General features: G+C 43.6%; 1 protein-coding gene across 43 annotated transcripts in view; it reads right to left on the bottom strand.

The window, feature by feature from the left end:
- Positions 1-21,642, bottom strand: part of ALDH3A2 (aldehyde dehydrogenase 3 family member A2) — a 178,016-nt gene that overhangs the window by 61,045 nt on the left and 95,329 nt on the right. For 31 of the 43 annotated variants that reach the window (XR_013535609.1, XR_013535615.1, XR_013535610.1 and 28 more), the window contains 4 exons: positions 12,333-12,494; positions 10,055-10,286; positions 9,208-9,293; positions 6,811-7,019 (listed from right to left, as the gene is read on the bottom strand). Coding sequence is in view for 33 of the 43 variants with exons in the window: in XM_054257014.2 (XP_054112989.2) it covers positions 6,811-7,019; positions 9,208-9,293; positions 10,055-10,286; positions 12,333-12,494 (689 nt within the window). In the remaining 10 variants the exon portion in view is untranslated. Of the gene's footprint in view, positions 1-6,810; positions 7,020-8,671; positions 8,778-9,207; positions 9,294-9,348; positions 9,636-10,054; positions 10,287-12,332; positions 12,495-12,618; positions 12,705-21,642 lie in introns of those variants that run through there. The other 12 variants (XR_013535612.1, XM_035303129.3, XM_078373178.1 and 9 more) reach the window with 3 other exon arrangements.

Raw genomic sequence — 21,642 nt, 5'->3', positions numbered from 1 at the left:
AGATGGCCGATTAGGAGCAGCTCAGAATTGCAGCTCCCAGTGAAAGCGCTGAGGGTGAGTGGACGCCGCATTTACAGATGGATTTTTATTGCCCACAGACCAGGAGATTCCCAGGCAGAGGAGCCCCACAGGTTGCCAGTGCAGCTGGTTTGGCCGGTGCAGCTGTTTTGGCCAGTGCCCCGGCCTGGTGGGTCTCTGCACAAAATACACGGGTCCGGGCGCCGTTGTAGCTGGTGATTGCAGCTCCTGGGAGACAGAGCTGCCCATTCAGTTGATAAAAAAGGGGACTGAAACAGGAGATTCTCAGACGAAAAAAGCGCCATGAATCTCAGCCGGCGCAGTGGGTTACTGCCTGGGAAATCACACAGATCCTGGTGCCTTTTCAACAGGCGACTGGAACACCTGGGAGACAGAGTCGCCCGTTCAACTGAAAAAAACAAAACAAAACAGAACAAAAAGGAGTCTGAGGCAGGGAGCCAGCTGATCAGGCTCGGCTGGTCCCATACCCACAAAAAAACAGCAATCTGAAATGCTCCGGATTGAGAGTTTCACAGCAAGCACAGCTGAACCCAGGACAGTTCAGCTCTGTGGGGGAGGGGCATCCACCATTACTGAGGCAGTCCACCACTACGGAGGTAGTCCACCACTGCCGAGGCAGCCCACCATTACAGAGGTAGGCCACCATTGCCGAGGCAGTTCTAACTATACCCGTATAAACAGGACTGCAGGGAAGATCACATGGCAGCTGGGTGGAGCCCACAGTAGCTCAGCAAAGCCTCTGCAGGCAGTGACTAGGCTGCCTCCTTCCTGGGGAGGGCAGCCCTGAAAAAAGGCAGCAGCATGACAGAAACTTATAAATAAAGCCCTAACTCCCCGGGACAGGGCGCCTGGGAAAAAAAAATGGGGGGCGGTTTATGAGTTCTGCTGCAGCAGACTTAAATGTACCTGCCCAGCAGCTCTGAATGAACAACAGAGCTCACGGCTCAGCACTTGAGCTCATATAAAGGACAGACTGTCTCCTCAAGCAGCTTCCTGACCCCTGTATATCCAAAGAGTCACCTCATAAAGGAGAGCTCAGACTGACATCGGGCAGGTATCCTTCTGGGACAAAGATAGCAGAAGAAACTGGCAGCAACCCTTACTGTTCTGCAGCTGCTGGTGATCCCCAAGCAAGCAGGGCCTGGAGGGGACCTCAGCACTCCTACAACAGAGGGGCCTGAATGTTAGAAGGAAAACTAAGAAACAGACAGAAATAGCTTCATCATCACCAAACTGGACGTTCACTCAGAGACGCAATCTGAAAGTCGGCAACTACAAAGATGACAGGTGGATAAATCCACAAAGATGGGAAGAAACCAGCACAAAAAGGATGAAAACACCCAAAACCAGAACGCCTCTCCTCCTAAAAGGGATCACAATTCCTCACCAGCAAGGGAACAAGGCTGGATGGAGAATGAGTGTGATGAATTGACAGAAACAGGCTTCAGAAGGTGCGTAATCAGAAACTTCGCTGAGCTAGAAGAACATGTTCTAACCCAATGCAAAGAAACTAAAAACCTTGAAAAAATATTTGATGAACTGCTAACAAGAATAAACAATTTACAGAGGAATATAAGTGAATTGATGGAGCTGAAAAACACAATACGAGAACTTTGCGAACCATACATGAGTTTCAATAGCCGAATTGACCAAGCAGAAGAAAAGATATCAGAGGTCTAAGATCAACTCAATGAAATAAAACGAGAAGGAAAGATTAGAGAAAAAAGGGTAAAAAGGAATGAACAAAGTCTCTAAGAAATATGGGACTATGTGAAAAGACCTAATCTACGTTTGAGAGGTGTACCTGAATGTGATGGACAGAATGAATCCAACCTGGAAAATACTCTTCAGATATAATCCAGGAAAGCTTTCCCAACCTAGCAAGGCAGGCCAATATTCAAGTCCAGGAAATACAGAGAACACCACAAAGATATTCCTCAAGAAGAGCAACCCCAAGGCCCATAATCATCAGATTTGCCAGGGTTGCAATGAAGGAGAAAATGCTAAGGGCCGCGAGAAAGGTTGGGTTACCCACAAAGGGAAGCCCATCAGACTCAAAGCAGATCTCTCAGCAGAGAAACCCTACAAGCCAGAAGAGTGCGGGGGGGAGCCAATATTCAACATCCTTAAAGAAAAGAACTTTCAACCTAGAATTTCATATCCAGCCAAACTAAGCTTCATAAGTGAAGGAGAAATAAAATCCTTTACAAACAAGCAAGTATTCAGAGATTTCATCACCACCAGGCCTGCTTTACAAGAACTCCTGAAAGAAGCGCTAAACATAGAAAGGAACAACCAGTACTAGCCACTCCAAAAACATACCAAATGGTAAAGAGCACTGACACAATGAAGAAACAGCACCAACTAATGGGCAAAACAGCCAGCTAGCATCAAAATGGCAGGATCAAATTCACACATAACAATATTAACCCTAAACATAAATGGGCTAAACGCACCAATCAAAAGACACAGACTGGCAAATTGGATAAAAAGCCAAAACCCATCGTTGTACTGTATCCAGGAAACCAATCTCACGTGCAAGGATACACAAAGGCTCAAAATAAAGGGACGGAGGAAGATTTACCAAGCAAAAAAAAAAAAAAGCAGGAGTTGCAGTTCTCATCTCTGATAAAATAGACTTTAAAGCAACAAAGATCAAAAGAGACAAAGAAGGACATTACATAATGGTAAAAGGATCAATGCAACAAGAAGGGCTATCAATCCTAAACATATACGCACCCAATACAGGGGCACCCAGATACATAAAGCAAGTTCTTAATGACTTACAAAGAGACCTAGACTCCCACACAATAATAGTGGGAGACTTTAACACCCCATTGTCAATATTAGACAGACAGATCAACAAGACAGAAAATTAACAGGGATATCCAGGACTTGAACTCAAGCCTGGATGAAGCAAACCTAATAGACATTTACAGAATCCTCCACCCCAAATCCACAGAATACACATTCTTCTCAGCACCACTTCACACCTACTCTAAAATTGACCACATAATTGGAAGGAAATCACTCCTCAGCAAATGCAAAAGAATGGAAATCATAACAAACAGTCTCTCAGACCACAGTGCAACCAAGTTAGAACTCAGAATTCAGAAACTGACTCAGACCCGTACAGCTTCATGGAAACTGAACAACTGGCTCTTGAATGTTGACTGGATAAATAATGAAATGAAGGCAGAAATAAAGATGTTCTTTGAAACCAACGAGAATGAAGACACAACATACCAGAATCTCTGGGACACATTTAAAGCAGTGACTGCAGGAAAATTTATAGCAATAAATGCCCACATGAGAAGCAAGGAAAGATCTAAAATCGACACCCTATCATCAAAATTGAAAGAGCTAGAGGAGCAGGATCAAAAAAACTCAAAACCTAGCAGAAGACAAGAAATAACTAAGATCAGAGCAGAACTGAAGGAGATAAAGACACAAAAAAAAAACCTTCAAAAAATCAATAAATCCAGGAGCTGGTTTTCTAAAAGATCAACAAAATAGACAGACCACTAGCCAGATAAAAGAAAAGAGAGAATAATCAAATAGATGCAATAAAAAATGATAAAGGGGATATCATCACAGATTCCACAGAAATACAAACCATCATCAGAGATTATTACAAACAACTCTATGCACATAAACTAGTAAACCTGAAAGAAATGGATAAATTCCTGGACACTTGCACCCTTCCAAGTCTAAACCAGGAAAAAGTCGAAACCCTGAATAGACCACTAACAAGGGCAGAAGTTGAGGCAGCAATTAATAGCTTACCAACCAAAAAAAGCCCAGGTCCAGATGGGTTCACAGCTGAATTCTATCAGACATACAAAGAGGACCTGGTACCCTTCCTTCTGAAACTATTCCAAACAATCCAAAAAGAGGGAATCCTTCCCAAATCATTTTATGAGACCAACATCATCCTGATACCAAAACCTGGCAGAGACTCAGCAAGAAAAGAAAACTTCAGGCCAATATCCATGATGAACATAGATGTAAAAATCTTCAATTAAATACTGGCAAACCGAGTGTAACAGCAAATCAAAAAGCTCCACGATGATCAAGTAGGCTTCATCCTGGGGATGCAAGGCTGGTTCAACATATGCAAGTCTATAAACAGAAACAGAACCAAAGAAAAAAACCACATGATTATCTCAATTGATGCAGAGAAGGCCTTTGACAAAATTCAACAGCCCTTTATGCTAAAAACCCTCAATAAACTAGGTATTGATGGAACATACCTCAAAATAATAAAAGCTATTTACAACAGACCAACAGCCAATATCATACTGAATGGGCAAAAACTGGAAGCATTCCCTTTGTAATCTGGCACTAGACAAGGATGCCCTCTCTCATCACTCCTATTTAATATAGTATTGGAAGTTCTAGCCGGAGCAATCAGGCAGGAAAAAGAAATAAAGGGTATTCAAATAGGAAAGGAGGAAGTCAAATTGTCTCTATTTGCAGACGACACAGTGGTATATTTAGAAGACCCCATCGTCTCAGCCCAAAATCTCCTGAAACTGATAAACAACTTCAGCAAAGTCTCAGGATACAAAATCAATGTGCAAAAAGCACAAGCATTCCTATACAACAATAACAGACCTAAAGAGAGCCAAATCAAGAACAAACTGCCAATCACAATTGCTACAAAAAGAATAAAATACCTAGGAATACAACTGACAAAGGATTTAAAGGACCTCTTCAAGGCAAACTACAAACCACTGCTCAACGAAATAAGAGAGGACACAAACAGATGGAGAAACATTCCATGCTCATGGTTAGGAAGAATCAATATCGTGAAAATGGCCATACTGCCCAAAGTAACTTACAGATTCAACGCTATCCCCATCAGGCTACCAATGACCTCCTTCACAGAACTGGAAAAAACCACCTTAAACTTCGTATGGAGCCAAAAGAGAGCCTGCATAGCCAAGTCAATTCTAAGCAAAAAGAACACAGTGGGAGGCATCACTCTACCTGACTTCAAACTATACTACAAAGCTACAGTAATCAAAACAGCATGCTACTGGCACCAAAACAGAGATATAGACCAATGGAACAGAACAGAGGCCTCGGAGGCAACACCACATATCTACAACCATCTGATCTTTGACAAACCTGACAAAAACAAGCAACGGGGAAAGGATTCCCTGTTTAATAAATGGTGTTGGGAAAACTGGCTAGCCATGTGCAGAAAGCAGAAACTGGACCCCTTCCTGACACCTTACACTAAAATTAACTCCAGATGGATTAAAGGCTTAAACATAAGGCATAACACCATAAAAACCCTAGAAGAAAATCTAGGCAAAGCCATTCAGGACATAGGAGTAGGCAAGGATTCATGACCAAAATACCAAAAGCATTGGCAACAAAAGCCAAAATAGACAAATAGAACCTAACCAAACTCCACAGCTTCTGCACAGCAAAAGAAACAGTCATCAGAGTGAATCGGCAACCAACAGAATGGGAAAAAATTTTTGCTGTTTACCCATCTGCCAAAGGGCTGATATCCAGAATTTAGAAAGAATTAAAACAGATTTACAAGAAAAAAACAAACGAGCCCATTCAAAAGTGGGCGAATAATATGAACAGACACTTTACAAAAGAAGACATACATGAGGCCAACAAACATGAAAAAATGCTCATCATCACTGGTCATTAGAGAAATGCAAATCAAAACCACATTTGAGATACCATCTCAGGCCAGTTAGAATGGCGATCATTAAAAAATCTGGAGAAAACATGCTGGAGAGGATGTGGAGAAACAGGAACACTTTACACTGTTGGTGGGAGTGTAAATTAGTTCAACCATTGTGGAAGACAGTGTGGCAATTCCTCAAGGCCTTAGAAATAGAAATTCCATTTGACCCAGCAATCCCATTACTGGGTATATATCCAAAGGACTATAAATCGTTCTACTATAAGGACACATGCACACGAATGTTCATTGCATCACTGTTTACAATAGCAAAGACCTGGAACCAACCCAAATGCCCATAGATGATAGACTGGACAGGGAAAATGTGGCACATATACACCATGGAATACTATGCAGCCATAAAAAACGATGAGTTCACATCCTTTGTAGGGACATGGATGAATCTGGATAGTATCATTCTCAGCAAACTGATACAGAACAGAAAATCAAACACTGTGTGTTCTCACTCATAGATGGGAGAACACATGGACACAAGGAGGGGAGCATCACACACTGGGGTCTGTCGGGGGTAATAGGGGAGGGACAGCGGGGGGTGGGAGTTGGGGAGAGATAGCATGGGGAGAAATGCCAGATATAGGTGATGGGGAGGAAGGCAGCAAATCACACTGCCATATATGAACCTATGCAACAATCTTGCATGTTCTTCACATGTACCCCAAAACCTAAAATGCAATAATAAATAAATAAAGATTTTATTAGGCACACAACAATACTTTGGAATACATACTTCATGGATCACTGGCCAGAAGAACATTAAAATTTCTTGCCAGATCTAGCTGTTATCTTGAGAATAGAAATAACTTTTTCAAAATTCCTAAGGACAACCACATGATGTCAGGACTTACAGCTCACCATTTTTGACAGTGGCGTCAAGATACTGTGAAAGACTCCTGTTAATCTCGAGGACATCAACCACCGAAGCTTAATGATATATCTTGGAGCCATAAGGTATGGGGTTCAAGTGCAAAGAGTAACATTGTCAGGAAAAGTCTCCACTGTGCTGGGAAAACCTCAGAAAATCAGAGAGCTAGACTCACCTGCAAACAATGTCCAGGTCACAGTCTTTGTCAATATAACATGGACTTTTCCCTCCCAGTTCAAGAGTCACAGGGGTCAGATGCTTGGCAGCAGCTTCCATGACAATTTTCCCGACTGTAGTGTTTCCCGTATAGAGAATGTGGTCAAATCGCTGCTTCAGGAGCTCTGTGGTTTCCTCAACACCACCATTAATAACAATATAGAGGTCCTCAAAGAAAGAGAAACACAAACTCTTGCACTGCCAAATTAATCCTAATGTCCAACATCAGCAATCTCTTCAACATAAACATGTAACATTCAATGAAACCTGGAGAGTGTGAAGACCAGTCCCTGTGAGGGATGGGAGAGGGAGCTGACCAAGGACCAGAGGAGAACACACAGTTCACTGGCATCTGGGAAGCATGAACCCACATAGAACCAACCTGGAGACTCCAATGTTATTCTACATGAGCTCAGCAACGAAGGCACTAAGAAGAACAAATGGTTGAATTTGACCAGGGAAAATGCATGAGATGAGGGTGTGTGCATAAGTGACTCTGGTGAAGAGTGGCTCCCACAGGACAAGTCCTGGCTGCATGTCTTAGTCTGAATGTTAAGCCCAACAGAGTGGGCTTAGCCCATGCTACACTGAATGAATGGTGGATATACACCACAGTAGCTGAGAGCACTTGCTTTTGAAGCATATCTGGTTTGAATGTGGGCTCTGTCACTCACTAGCTTATGTGACCTCAGGCAAGCTACTGAACATCCCTGAGCCTCAATTTCCTCATCTGTTACTGGGAGAATTCATGTAGCTTCTGTGGACTGAGCCCATCTATGCACTGCAACAATAACAGCATGAAAAGTAAGAGAACAGATGGCAAGCAAAGAAGACAGAGAGGTATTCAAGATTTTAAGGTCTAAGTGTGAAGTAAAAACTGGCTTGCGGCCCTCATGTTCTCACTTGATCTCCTGCTCTGCAAGGCTAGTTTCATTCACTTCATAGTTCAGCTGCCCAACAAATGTTTCAAGCTCAAACTTTTCTATGGCTTAATTTACATAGCATATATTATTGATCCCCTAACAAGTTAACTGCAGCTGGTAGGGCATTATTATCCTCCTTATCTGGACAGAGTCAGCTATTAAAGAATTTACCCCCGGTCAGGGGCAAAGCAGGACCTTCAACCTCTATCTTCCGGTTCTAAGTCCTATTCAATCCTTGACATCTCGCTGTCTGCCATTTCATTTCTTGATTGAATCATCACAGCTATTTGAACAAAATGATTCTGTGGGCTGCTGGAACAGTGATAAGACAACAAAGAGAACTGTATCATTCCAAGAACCAGAACTGGCCTCAAGGCCATTACACATTGATATATAGAACACAGGTAAGATAGTTTTATCTTTCAATGAAAGCTAAATGAAGACTCCTCCCTGCAGCAACTGCATGTAAAACTCAGCAGTGCCAATTTCACAGTGGCATCATAACTTCCTCCCTAGGAGGCCGTAAGAACCTCTGACTCAGACAGATGAACTACCCCGCAATTGAGCAGATCATTTTCTTTATTCAGTTCTTGATATTCTTAAATGCCAGCATGTTAAGTCAGCATGAGGATCCACCCTCTAGTTCAGGAGGGCACTTTTTTGTGTGTGTGTGGCATGTTTTCATGCCACAGACATGTCTTTTGAAAGCAGAACTACTCTTATAGGCTGGGCGTGGTGGCTCACACCTATAATGCCAGCACTTTGGGAGGCCAAGGTAGGCGGATCACCTGAGGTCAGGAGCTTGAGACCAGCCTGGCCAACATGGTAAAACGCTGTCTCTACCAAAAATACAAAAACTAGCCAGGCATGGTGGCACACCTCTGTAATCCCACCTACTTGGGAGGCTGAAGCAGAAGAATTGCTTGAACCCAGGAGATGGAGGTTGCAGTGAGCTGAGATCGCACCATAGCACTACAGCCTCGGTGACAAAGCAAGATTCCACCTCAAAAAAAAAAAAGGTACTCTTACATAATCATAGAAAGTTACATTGTTAGAACAAATGAGATTGTTAGTAACAGAAATATGCTAGCACCCAGCACAGTACCAGTCCCTTGTTAAATAATCCATTAAATGAAAACACCTGAAATCATGTTAGCTCAAACAAGGATTAATCCAAATATCAAACAGAATCTGTCAATAGCAGTAGTACATACCCATGAAGACATGGGCCTACATATATTATGTAACCCTAACAGCTGGGTGAGTCCATATAGTTTATTTTGGAACTTAACTCCTTTTACTAAGCCAATTGTTGAAGGCTTAAGGAAACTGCAATCTGGTCCCTGGCCAGCAATGACATGCAATAGCAAGAAAATCAAATGTGTGTTCCCACAACAAACACATACGTTGAAGATGGTTCAAGAGATTCTTACCTGGTCTAAATACTGAGGCAGAAGCTTAGCCAAGATTGTGGCTGTATTTTCACTCAGTTCAGAAGGCTTGATAATCACAGCATTTCCTAAACAAAGTAAAAAGTAGAACAGTATCATCTAAGACTTAACTTTAATACTTACCAAAATGGTATTTCATGGGAAGTACAGGCTAGGTGCTCCCAGTTATTTCTGCAGCTCTCAATGCTGCACATCCTCATAATGAACATAAGAGCTCATCTCACTTTCTCTTCAAAGGCTTAACTCCTTAGCTGTCATCATCTTCAGGTCACTGACAATGGGTCCCATCAGCCTTTTCCACTCCTCCAGCTTTCTATCACTTTTCTCCCATCTTCCCCTTAGATGTTCCTCTCTGCCCTGGAATTATTGGGCAAACGAGCCATTTCAACATACAGCTCTCTATCTGGATCCTGCAAAGTGAGAAATTAATCTGGCATTTGCTGTATACCCAAACTAACATTACTCTCATAGTCTTTGTCTGAATGAAGAAACAGGTCAGACAGAATCAAATGGTTCATCGAAAGCCAGAGCCAGCAACTGAAACCACATTAGATATGGATGCCTGACTCCAAATTGCGGGGCCTGTTGATCCAGATGCCTTTATACTCTCACAGGTTCACTCCCCATGTGCTTCAAAAAATAGCCACACAAATCTCCTTAGCAGTCCATTTAGAACTATGTATGATACGTATGAATTCTCAATATACTGGTGGTGTAAACAAAGGCAAACGACCAAAGTAAATGTATTTAGTCACTATCCTTAATTTACAATGAATATGAGAAAACAAGCCTCCCTAAAAAGGTATATAGACATAAGCTGGCACCAGACCTGCAGCAATGGCTCCTATCAGTGGCTGAATGGTGAGAACAAAGGGGTAGTTCCAAGCTCCGATTATCAGCACAACTCCTAGAGGCTGTGGCTGAAGATAGGCCTCATCCAGCATGGTGAGCAGGTTCTTCTTAACTGGTTTAGCAGTAATCCATTCAGGAAGATTTTCAAGCATAAAATCAATTTCCCCAAGGACAGCAATGACTTCCTGACTGTATGCATTGAATTCGCTCTGTTGTAAGAGAATCACAGTTAATATTGCAGAGTATAATATACTTGGCCCTGAATTCAAAACACTCAGGCAAGGTACACCTGCAGTGACAACTGGCATTATCAGACTAGCTGGTTTGCCATCCAGATTCCTTTTGCACCCTTCATGCCCTTGACAAAGCTTACTAATTCTCTCCCTAATATATTTTTTTAAAAATCAAAGATTATTTCAGGGAGTAGTAACACTAGCAGCAGTAATACTACCTTTAGTAAATTAGTAAATCCTTCTTTACTGATCCATACCCTTTAAAAACCAGGCTTAAATATTAACTCTTTCAGAAAGATTTCCTTGAGTAATAATCTGCTCTGATCACACTTATATCACAGCAATTACACTTTTGACCTGCATCTTAATAGTTCACCCTTAAGCTATTTTATAACTATTACTCACATTTTACCTGTGTACATTGTTTCCCAACAAAGTTTAAACCTCTCAAGAATAGGAAACTTATTGTATTTCTTGAGTCATCCCATATATACACATACTCACACAAACATTTAGTTTTGAAGAATCATTAAATGACACAGACTTTTTGGAATCTTATTTACCCCATCTTGTTTACTTAATATCATAGCCCCTATCCACCAAAAGTACTCTAAAAAGAAATTTTATAGTTACTAGTAGTACTACTATTGTTACTACTTCTTTAAATAATCTTTGATTGAGGGGATTGTCGGGAAGGGAAAATCACAAACCCAGAGCAAAGCCTTGCTACACCTGTAATGCAGATAAAAAGTAAAAACAAGAGAGCCTCATGCCAGTAGTCCTAGTATCTGGGAGTCTGGGTGGGGGGATTGCTTGAGCCCAGGAGATGCAGCCTGCAGTGAGCTATGATTGAGTCACTGCACTTCAGCCTGGGCAACAAAGGGAGACCCTGTCACTTAAAGAAAAAAAAAGGTAACAATATATCAGAAAACATAGAGGAATATACTTCCACCCTAAAACACTACTTAACACTTGGCTACCACAAGCCAGGGGTGGTGGCTCACACCAGTAATCCCACCACTTTGGGAGGCCTAGGTGGGCGAATCACTTGAGGCCAGGAGTTTGGGACCAGCCTGGTCAACATGGTAAAACTCCATTTCTACTAAAAATACAAATATTAGCCAGGCATGGTAGTGCACACCTGTAATCCCAGCTACTCAGGAGGCTGAGGCAAGAGAATCACTTAAACCCGGAAGGCAGACATTGCAGTGAGCCAAGTCTGCACTCTGATCTGGAAAACAGAGCCAGACTGTCGCAAAACAAAGAAACACACAAAAACCCCACACAAAAATCAAAACAATAGTGCATAATGCTTCCAAAAGATGCATATCACTGGGGACCTGGTTAGAAACTTGGAATCCCTGAAACTGAACCATAATTTGCATGTGAACAAGATCCCAGGTGACGGCCAGTGCATTAAAGTTTGAGAACTGATCTAATAGTGCACAAAGTTATGAAGAAAAATTTAAGTGTAACTATAACTTAAAAACAAAACCTCTATCTACAAAAGAAACCATATGCAAAGCTAAAAGACAAGAAATAGACCCAGAGGCTGGTCTGATGGGAACAGGTTATCGGAACTTATTAATATTACTGTCACTAAATTTGGTATACAACTTCCCCACTGCTAAATTTGACTGGCTAAGAAAGAAAGAAAGGAAAGAAAAAGAAACTCAAAGAAAGTATCTGCAACGCGGTAAAGTGACAAATTACTGAAATCTACAATATACAAAGACTTTCTACAAATCATAAGGAAAAAAAAACCACAATGTAACAGAAAAATGGACAAGAACAGCAAAGGCAGAAAAGAAACCACAGAGTCCAGGTAACATACACCTTTCCGACTGCTAGAGGACCAGGAAAGTCGGCGGAACTTTGGCTTTATCTGTATTGTTGGAAATCACACTCCCAGCGCTGGAGTAATCCAAAACGTAAAAGCAAAAAGAAAGCCCAGCAGAAGCTCCGGTCCACAAGTGCGCGGCGGGGACCAGCTTCCCCGCGCCCCGCCGCACGGGTGCGTACCTTGCACAGATCGGAGCCGATGGCCGCCAGGATGTCCTTCTCGCGCTCCTGCACCATCCTCCGCAGGGCCTCCAGCTGCTGCAGCCGGAACCGCAAGGGTCGTGACCGGCCGGATAGGAACGCCTGGCGGACTCGCTGGACTTCGTGCTCCATGGCCGGGTCCTGCAGAGAACGGCACGGTCGCGAGGCGCCGGTGCGTGAGAGGCGGGATGCATGCAGGTGCGGGCTCGCCTCCCCTCCCTCCGCCTCCCTCCCGGGGGTCCCTATCGGCGACCAGCAGCCGTACCTCACTAGTCTAGGGCTCGCTCGCTCAGCCGCGGCCCCCGCATCCGCCTAGTCCGACTGCCAGGCCCAGTAGCCGCGGGGCCGACTGAGCACGACCCAAAGCCGCGCGCCTATTGGCCCGGGAGGCCCACGTGACAACCGCTGGCCGGACGCCGGCCCCGCCCGCGCCCACCCCGCTCACTCCCCGGGCTCCGGCCGCGGTCTGGCTTGTGGTGTGGAGCGCACAGTGCGGGAACGGAGTGCAATCACGGGCCAGTAGGCTTCTGGGTTAGGGATGGAGGATGGGTATTTGCCGTCCTGCTGAGAGCGCCCCGAGGCGGCTCCAATATGAGCGGAGGGGAATCCCGGAGGAGCCGGCGGAGGGCGCGCGGGTGGAAGTGGGCGCTCGGCCGGAAGCGCCCCGACAGCGACGGAGAGCAGTCTCCGCACCGCGACGCTCTGAGGGCTTTTCCTCCTCCATTTTGTGGCTCTTCAAACGTGGCCAGACGGACAAAGTCGGAGGCCTGGCGCTGTCAAACGCGCTGGGCGTGTCCCGGCCGACCCCGCCGGTCAGTGGGGAGTGGGCGCCGGAGCCCAGTGCCTCCCCGGCCGCCGCCCCCGAGTCCCCACAGCGGCAGGGCCCGCCCGCTCCCCTGTCCCCGACTGCTTCCTTAAGCGAGGAGCGGCTTCTCCTTGACCGGCACTGACCGTCCCAGGTCCCTGGAGGGCTGGTCCCCGAGGGCGGGAAACCCGGGTTCATCTCCCGCAGAGCCGGGACAGCGGTCATTTCCGTCGTGCACAAGCATCATCTTCGTACGTCCTTTACTCTGAGCTGCTCCCCCGCCCTGCATTTGCCCCGCTGCCCACCCCTCCGAGTTTCCGCTCCCAAGAGAGAGCCCGCTGCCCTCAGGTTCTCCCCTCTGCCTTACTGCCTTTCGGGCGGAAGACCCCAGTGCTCATCACTCTACTCAGCAGCAGATGGCTCAGCTGATGGGTCCTGTCTTGTAGAAAGCTTGCTTTTTTCTCCATTTCCCTACACTCTTCTGCACTTTTGTTTTTAGCTCACTGGCCGAGTTCTCTGGGTTTTCCTTTGCTGGATTTTTCTCTTCCTGACCTGTTAGGTGTTCAGGTGACCAGGGCTTAGTCCGGGGTCCTCTTCTCTTCCCACAGTCACTCCCTCATGTAATCCCATGGATAGTGCTCACAGAAGGCTCTAATGCCAGCCTGTCCTCTGAACTCCAAATGGTATATTTGTGAAAGGAAAATAAAAACTCATGGCCCTGGCCCAAATGAACTCTCTGCTTATATACAAAACAACAAAAACCGTGGTACCTCAATTCACTATGCCTAAAGGAAAAAAACAAGCAGAAAGCTGAGTCATGCAAGAAACTGCCTCTCTCTAATGTTCCTAATACATAATTGACCATTCCCCTGCCCGTTCCTTTCCTATGTGTGCAATGTGTGGATTCAGTAATGACTATGTTCTCCCTCTTTTCCCTCCAGCCTGCTCTTACCTTTGAAATATTGAAGCCCTCAAAAATCATCTTTAAAGGCACAGACCTCCCCACTAAGCATGTCCTTAACCTTGGCAAAATAAACTTCCAAACTGATTGAGAGCTGGTTTTGTTTTACAAAGTGGCAGCCAAAGGAAGCGACTCTGAGTGGAGGTGGCCCTGACCTTTGACAAATCTATCAGTGCTTGGTACCAAATTGGGCTGTCTTTATTGCCCAAACAAGACAATTGCTGAGGTCTGGGAGTTCTCCACTCCAGAGAATCCCTGATATCCCAAAGTTTGGTTGAGATCTAAGGTTTATTTTGCTGTACACTCTTCTTCTGCAGTTTTACTTACTCCAAACAAGGAAGGCGAGTTTTTCTACTTCCATGACAATGGAGAGCAGTCAACTTCTTTCTGGAATATCAATCATCTGGCTTCAGCAGTGAAGGTGAGTCTGAGCTTTTTTTCCTCCTTCTAAAATGGTAAAGAGCAGTCTTGACCCTGGGCCTTATTCCTAGGTAAGTAGCTGAATTGGAGTTTTGTCTTGGAAACTCTCCTTCGTGACTAAAGTTAACAACCAGCTGGTCTTCATTTCTCCTTCTCATTAGAGTGCTCAATAATATAAATTGTGCGATCCTTTCTTTTGCGTCTTTGTTTCTGTTGTTGTTTTGGGTTTGACCACCTCTACCTGACTTGGTCAAATCTGAAGGAAAGTTGAAATTATGGAGAACAAAGCCTTTGAATTGGCTAAATTACCACAGCTAAGGAAAATGAGAAAAACAGGGCTAGCATCTTGATGGTTTTCCTGCTTCTACTCCTTGGTTTTTTTTGAGACAAGGTCTCACTCTTGTCACTGAGGCTGGAGTATAGTGGCCATGATTATGGCCCACTGCAGCCTCCAGTTCCCAGGCTCAAGTGATCCTCCCACCTCAGCCTCCCAAGTAGCTGGGACTACAGGTCTGTGCCCCGATACCTGACTAAATATTTTTTGTATTTTTTTGTAGAGATGGAGTCTTGCTATGTTACCCAGGCTGGTCTCAAACTCCGGGGTTCAAGCGATCCCCCTCCCTTGGCCTCCCAAAATACTGGGATTACAGATGTGAGCCACCTTGCCAGCCCCCTGCTTCTACTCTTGACCCTAGAGATTGTTACTTCCTAGTTCTACACTTGCCCCTTTATGCTCTACTGCAGCGGCCTAGAGTGTATGAACCCCATTGCCAAAGCTTTCATGCCAGGTGGCTTCTGATAAAGTTCTGCCAGTAGGAGCCACTACCAGGAAATCAGAAGGCAGGAGGAGGGGAGTAACTTACTGCTTCTGGATTCAATGGTATGGCAGTTGCTGGCCATTTCCATAGGGCAAGAGGAGAAGGGATTATTCCTTACTCTAGCAGTTCCTTCCATGGTCAAGGTGGCACCTCTAGTAGACAGAGGTTGAAAGTTATAGTGTCTCCAAATGGCACAGAAGCTGGTGCAGTTCCATGGGTTCCAGCTAAGGGTGTTTATAGCAGCTTTTTAATCTATGATGTCATCCCATTCTTTTTTGACATCTATTACTCTTAAAATTCCCTCTGCATGAAATAACTAGATAGTTTCTCTTTCATGATTGGACTCTGATAACACTTTGTTGTAGCTCATTCTCCACCTAGCTGTTGGTGTCCAAAGGTACCCTGATCATGTCAGTTCACTGCTCAAAACTTCCGAACAGCCTCCTCTCATGTTTAGAATAAAATTCAAAGCCCACATATTCCACAAGTCCTAAAGGCCATGGCCCCTGACTACATCTTCAACCTCTTTTTGTAGGATTCTCCCACTTAGTGAGTTCCAGCCAGAGTGACTTCCTTGCTGTACACTACTGAGCACTCTAAGCACGTTACCAGGCTGGGACTTTTGCATTCACTGTTTCCTTTGCTTGGAGTTGCCAGCTATCTTTCTCACTTCATTCAATTTCTGCTTAAATATTACCCCTCTAAAGAAGCCTTCCCTGACCACTGTGTCTAAAATATCAGTCTCTGCTACTTTCTGTCCCTGACCCTGTTTTATTTTTCTTACTATAAATGTATCTGTTTGTTGTTTTAATGTGCCTTCCTCACTGAATGTCTTACAAAGTCAGGGTCTTTGTTGTCCATATTCACTGTAATGTTAGTACCTAGTTAGTACCTGCCCCAGAGTAGGTTCTCAGTAAGTATTTGTTGAATAAATGAATGGTATACTCTCACATACTCTAGCCTTAGTGCCTTGGCACTGTCTACTTTTGTGGCTTTCCCAACAGCCTGTAATTTAAAGCTTAAGGAGACTCATAGTGAAGCAAGGAAATTGGCAAGACCATCCAACTCTTCTTCACTTCTACTTCTTGCTTGCCTGCTTTTGACAAAAACAAACAAAAAAATCTAGCCCATGTGGAAATACCATGGTTATAGTTGGGAGACTGTAGGTGAGAAGGCAAGAAGGCTTAGATAATAAGGGTAAGCAGTAGCCTCCAACATATACAAAGGTTTTAATTCAATTCTGTAAGTAACTGAGGAGTGCTTGTGTGTAGGAAGCCAACCAACTAATATCAGTATCTAGAACTGTGTAGCAATGTTTAAATCAGCTCAAAGTCCACCATAGCATATATCCAATAATCTTTTTTTATCTTATCTGAAAGTGTAACCAGTTCTAAATACTAAGCTAGTAAATATTATTTAAGGAACTAGGTAAAGATATAAATCATGCTTCCACTTTTTAAACAATGTAAACAATGAACCGAATTCCAGTCTGAAATTAGAATAGGAATCATTTCACCTAGGGCAAATTAAAATTCCAGTGTGAAATTGGAATAGGAATTGTTTCACCTAGGGCAAATTAATCGCTGAGTAGCGAAGAGCTGCTGGTTCAGCTGAGGATAAGATGTGAGGATTTTTCTCTTTTTTTGACACCGAGTCTTGCTCTGTTGCCCAGGCTGGAGTGCAATGGCACAATCTCAGCTCACTGCAACCTCTGCCTAGTGGGTTCAAGTGATTCTCTTGCCTCAGACTCCTGAATAGCTGGGATTATGTACATGCACCACCACGCCCGGCTAATTTTTGTATTTTTAGTAGAGACAGGGTTTCCCCATGTTGGTCAGGCTGGTCTCAAACTCCTGACCTCACGATCTGCCTGCCTCAGCCTCCCAAAGGGCTGGGATTACAGGTGTGAGCCACCGCCCCCGGCCAGGATTTCTTACAAAGAATGTATGATTCTAAAGACATAATCACCAAGAGGTTAGTACCAATTCTTGAACATTTTCTTTGTTAGCTAGAGAAATCAACTGATGGTATTTTGTTGGGCATATTTAAAAATCACATCCTAATGCTTTAACAGAACAAGGTGATATATTTATGGAACCTAAGAGAGGACTGGAAATTCTTTTACTATACTCCTAAACTGAAACATTCTCCCTTCTACTTTTAAATATAACATACTCATTGTTAAGTAGCTATGGGTAATGAAATCACCACAGCAGGATACAGGGGTAAAGGTTGAGTCCTCACAAGCTACTCCTTTCAGGAATGCTGTAGACTGTAGTGATTTTCGTATGCCTGCCCACTATACTCTTCCATCCTCCTTTTTCAGCTAAAAACAGAAAGGTTTTATTTTTATTGTGGGTTATCTGCTCCACGATCCCTCTCCACCATAGCCTTTAGATCTTTGATCTCCTCCATTGTCAGCAGAAAGAGTTTTCTCAAAGGCAAGGATAAAACAGACACTTTAATTCTTTAAACCTCAGGGGGACTAAGGTAGTGACTGTGTACCCAGGACTTGTTTCTTCCTTCTGGCCCAAATTTCATTACATTTTCATTGGATATTACATAAATAGAAAACAGTGCCTACAGTAAATTATTACAGAGTTTACCTACCTGTATCTATGGCCCAGAACATTACTGGCATCTCTCTTAGGCACCCATCCAATCACCACTACAGGATTTCTTAGTGAAAGTAATACATATTTAACTTTAGAGAACAAATAATTTTTCAGTGTGTTTATACCAATTTATATTCCCCACCAGTGGTGTATAACACAATATAGCAGCTCCTTTCTAAACCTTGATTTTAAAAAAATTGCCCATTCTGGTGGATGTGTAGTGATCTCTCTCTCCTCTCTCTTTTGAGACTGTCATTTTTGAGACTCTGTCTCCAAAAAAAAAAAAAAAAAAAAGGAGTGCAGTGGCATGATCTTAGCTCATTGCAACCTCTGCTTCCCGGGCTCAAATGATCCTCTCACTTTAGTCTCTGGAGTCGCTACAATTACAGGCAAATGCCACCATGCTCAGCTAATTTTTATATTTTTAGTAGAGACACGGTTTTGTCACATTGCCCAGGCTGGTCTCAATCTCCCAAGCTCAAGAGATCCACCTGCCTTGGCCTCCCAAAGTGCTGGGGTTACAGGTTTGAGCCACTACACCCAGCTTGTAGTGATACTGCCTTATGATGTTAACTTGCATTTTCCTAGTGACTTATGGTGGGCACCTTTTCATGTGTATCGACTATTTGCACATATTTCTATAGCTGGGAGTAGCAGATTTTATGAAAGGTGTTTAAGACAACAGGCCTGAATTGAAGCCTCAAACTGCCTTGGACACCTTTCCTAACTCTCAACACACTCTTCTTTGGCAAATGCCAATAGAGATGCTTTTGTCTACTGATCAGTAATAGAAAAGAACAAACATAGGACCATAGACACTAAACACATGTACACATACATATAATTCCAAGAAAAAAGGAGATAAAGACCTTTACAAAAGATGAAGCATTCTAATGTGTCATTCTAACAATCTCCTGAGACTGAAAAATGATCTTTGGGGGTGGATGTGGAGGCAGAGGAGTAAGCCCAAAGTAAGGGAGTAAAGAATAATTGAGGGAGCAGGGGAAGATGGCGCTATAGAAGCAACTCAGGATTGCAGCTCTAAGTGAAGACGCAGAGGCAGGCGACTGAAACACCTGGGAGAGAGTCAACCATTCAACTTAAAAAAACCAAAAGGGCTCTGAGGCAGGGAGCCAGGTGATCAGGCTTGACGGTTCCCACCCCCACAGGGACAAACAAAACGGCGATTCGAAACACTCGGGGTTGAGAGTTTCATGGCGGGCACAGCTGAACCCAGGATGGTGCAGCTTGGTGGGGGAGGGGCGTCCGCCATTACTGAGACATTCCGCCCCTACTGAGGTACTCTCCCATTGCTGACGCAGCCTGCCATTGCCGAGGCAACCCACCATAACAGAGAGACTCCGCCAACAGGGCGGAGTACACAACAGCAGGGCGGAGCCCACGGCAACAGGGCGGAGCCTCGGCAGGCAAATAGTGACTAAATTGCCTCCTAGCTGGGCAGGACAGTGCAACGGATACTCATAAATAAAGCCCTAACTCCCCGAGACAGAGCATCTGAGGGAAAAAAGGGGTTTTATGAGTTCTGCTGCCGCAGACTTAAATGTATTTGCCTAGCAGCCCTGAATGAACAACGGAGCTTATAGCTCAGCACTTGAGCTCCTATAAAGTACAGACCACCTCCTCGAGCAGCTCCCTGACCCCTGTATACCCAGAGAGTCACCTCAAAAAGGACTGATCAGACTGACATTTGGCAGGCATCATTCTGGGACAAAGATAGCAGAAGAAGAAACTGGTAGCATCCCTCACTGTTCCACAGCTGCTACAGGTGTACCCCAGGCAAGCAGGGCCTGGAGTGGACCTCAGCAGTCTTACAGCAGAGGGGCTAGACTGTTAGAAAGAAAACTAAGAAACAGAAATACTTCATCATCAACAATCTGGACCTCCACTCAGAGACCCAATCGAAAAATCAGCAACTACTCAGACGACAGGTGGATAAATCCACAAAGATGGGAAGAAACCAGCGCAAAAAGGAGGAAAACACCCAAAACCAGAACACTTCGCCTCCTACAAAGGACCAAAGCTCCTCACAAGCAAGGGAACAAAGCTGGACAGAGAATGAGTGTGAGGAAATGACGGAATCAGACTTCAGAAGGTGGGTAATGAGAAACTTCTGTGAGCTAAAAGAACATGTTCTAAATCAATGCAAAGAAACTAAGAACCTTGAAAAAATATTTGAAAAAAGATTTGAGGAAATGATAACAAGAATGGACAACTTAGAGAGGAATATGAATGAATTGAAGGAGCTGAAAAACACAATACGAGAACTTCACGAAGCATGCACAAGTTTCAACAGCCAAACTGACCAAGCAGAAGAAAGGATATCAGAAGTCGAAGACCAACTCAATGAAATAAAATGAGAAGCCAAGATTAGAGAAAAAAGTGCAAAAAGGAATGAACAAAGTTTCCAAGAAATGTGGGACTACGTGAAGATGGAGGAAGATTTACCAAGCAAATGGAGAGCAAAAAAAAAAAAAGCAGGAGTTGCAATTCTCATCTCCGATAAAATAGACTTTAAAGCAACAAAGATCAAAAGAGACAAAGAAGGACATTACATAATGGTAAAAGGATTGATACAACAAGAAGCGCTAATGATCCTAAATATATATGGACCCAATACAGGAGCATCCAGATATATAAGGCAAGTTCTCAATGACTTACAAAGAGACTTAGACTCCCACACAATAATAGTGGGAGACTTTAACACTCCACTGTCAATATTGGACAGATCAACCAGAAAGAAAATTAACAAGGATACCCAGGGCTTGAACTCAGACCTGGAACAAGCAAACCTGATAAGACATTTACAGAACTCTCCACCCCAAATCCACAGAATATACATTCTTCTCAGCACCACATCACACCTACTCTAAAATTGACCACATAATTGGAAGTAAAGCAATCTTCAGCAAATGCAAAATAACTGAAATCATAACAAACAGTCTCTCAGACCATAGTGCAATCAAGTTAGAACTCAGAATCCAGAAACTAACTCAGAACCTCACAGCTTCATGGAAACTGAACAACTGGCTCTTGAATGTTGATTGGATAAACAATGAAATGAAGGCAGAAATAAAGAAGTTCTTCAAAACCAATGAGAACAAAGACACAACATACCAGAATCTCTGGGACACATTTAAAGCAGTATCTAGAGGAAAATATATAGCAATAAGTGCCCATATGAGAAGAGTGGAGAGATCCAAAATTGACACCCTATCATCAAAATTGAAAGAGCTAGAGGAGCAGGATCAAAAAAACTCAAAACCTAGCAGAAGACAAGAAATAACTAAGATCGGAGCCGAACTGAAGGAGATAGAGACACGAAAAACCCTTCAAAAAAATCAATAAATCCAAGAGCTGTTTTTTTTGAAAAGATCAACAAAATAGACAGACCACTAGCCAGACTGATTAAAAATAAAAGAGAGAACAACCAAATAGATGCAATAAAAAACGATAAAGGGGAAATCACCACAGATTCCACAGAAATTCAAACCATCATCAGAGAATATTACAAACTACTCTATGCACATAAACCAATAAACCTGGAAGAAATGGATAAATTCCTGGACACCTGTGTCCTCCCAAGCCTAAACCAGGAGGAAGCCGAAACTATGGATAGACCAATAACAAGGTGTGAAGTCGAGGCAGCAGT

The sequence above is a fragment of the Callithrix jacchus genome, chromosome 5, assembly GCF_049354715.1.
Source record: "Callithrix jacchus isolate 240 chromosome 5, calJac240_pri, whole genome shotgun sequence".
Classification (NCBI taxonomy): Eukaryota; Metazoa; Chordata; class Mammalia; order Primates; family Cebidae; genus Callithrix; species Callithrix jacchus.
This window is presented reverse-complemented; position numbering and strand designations above follow the sequence as displayed.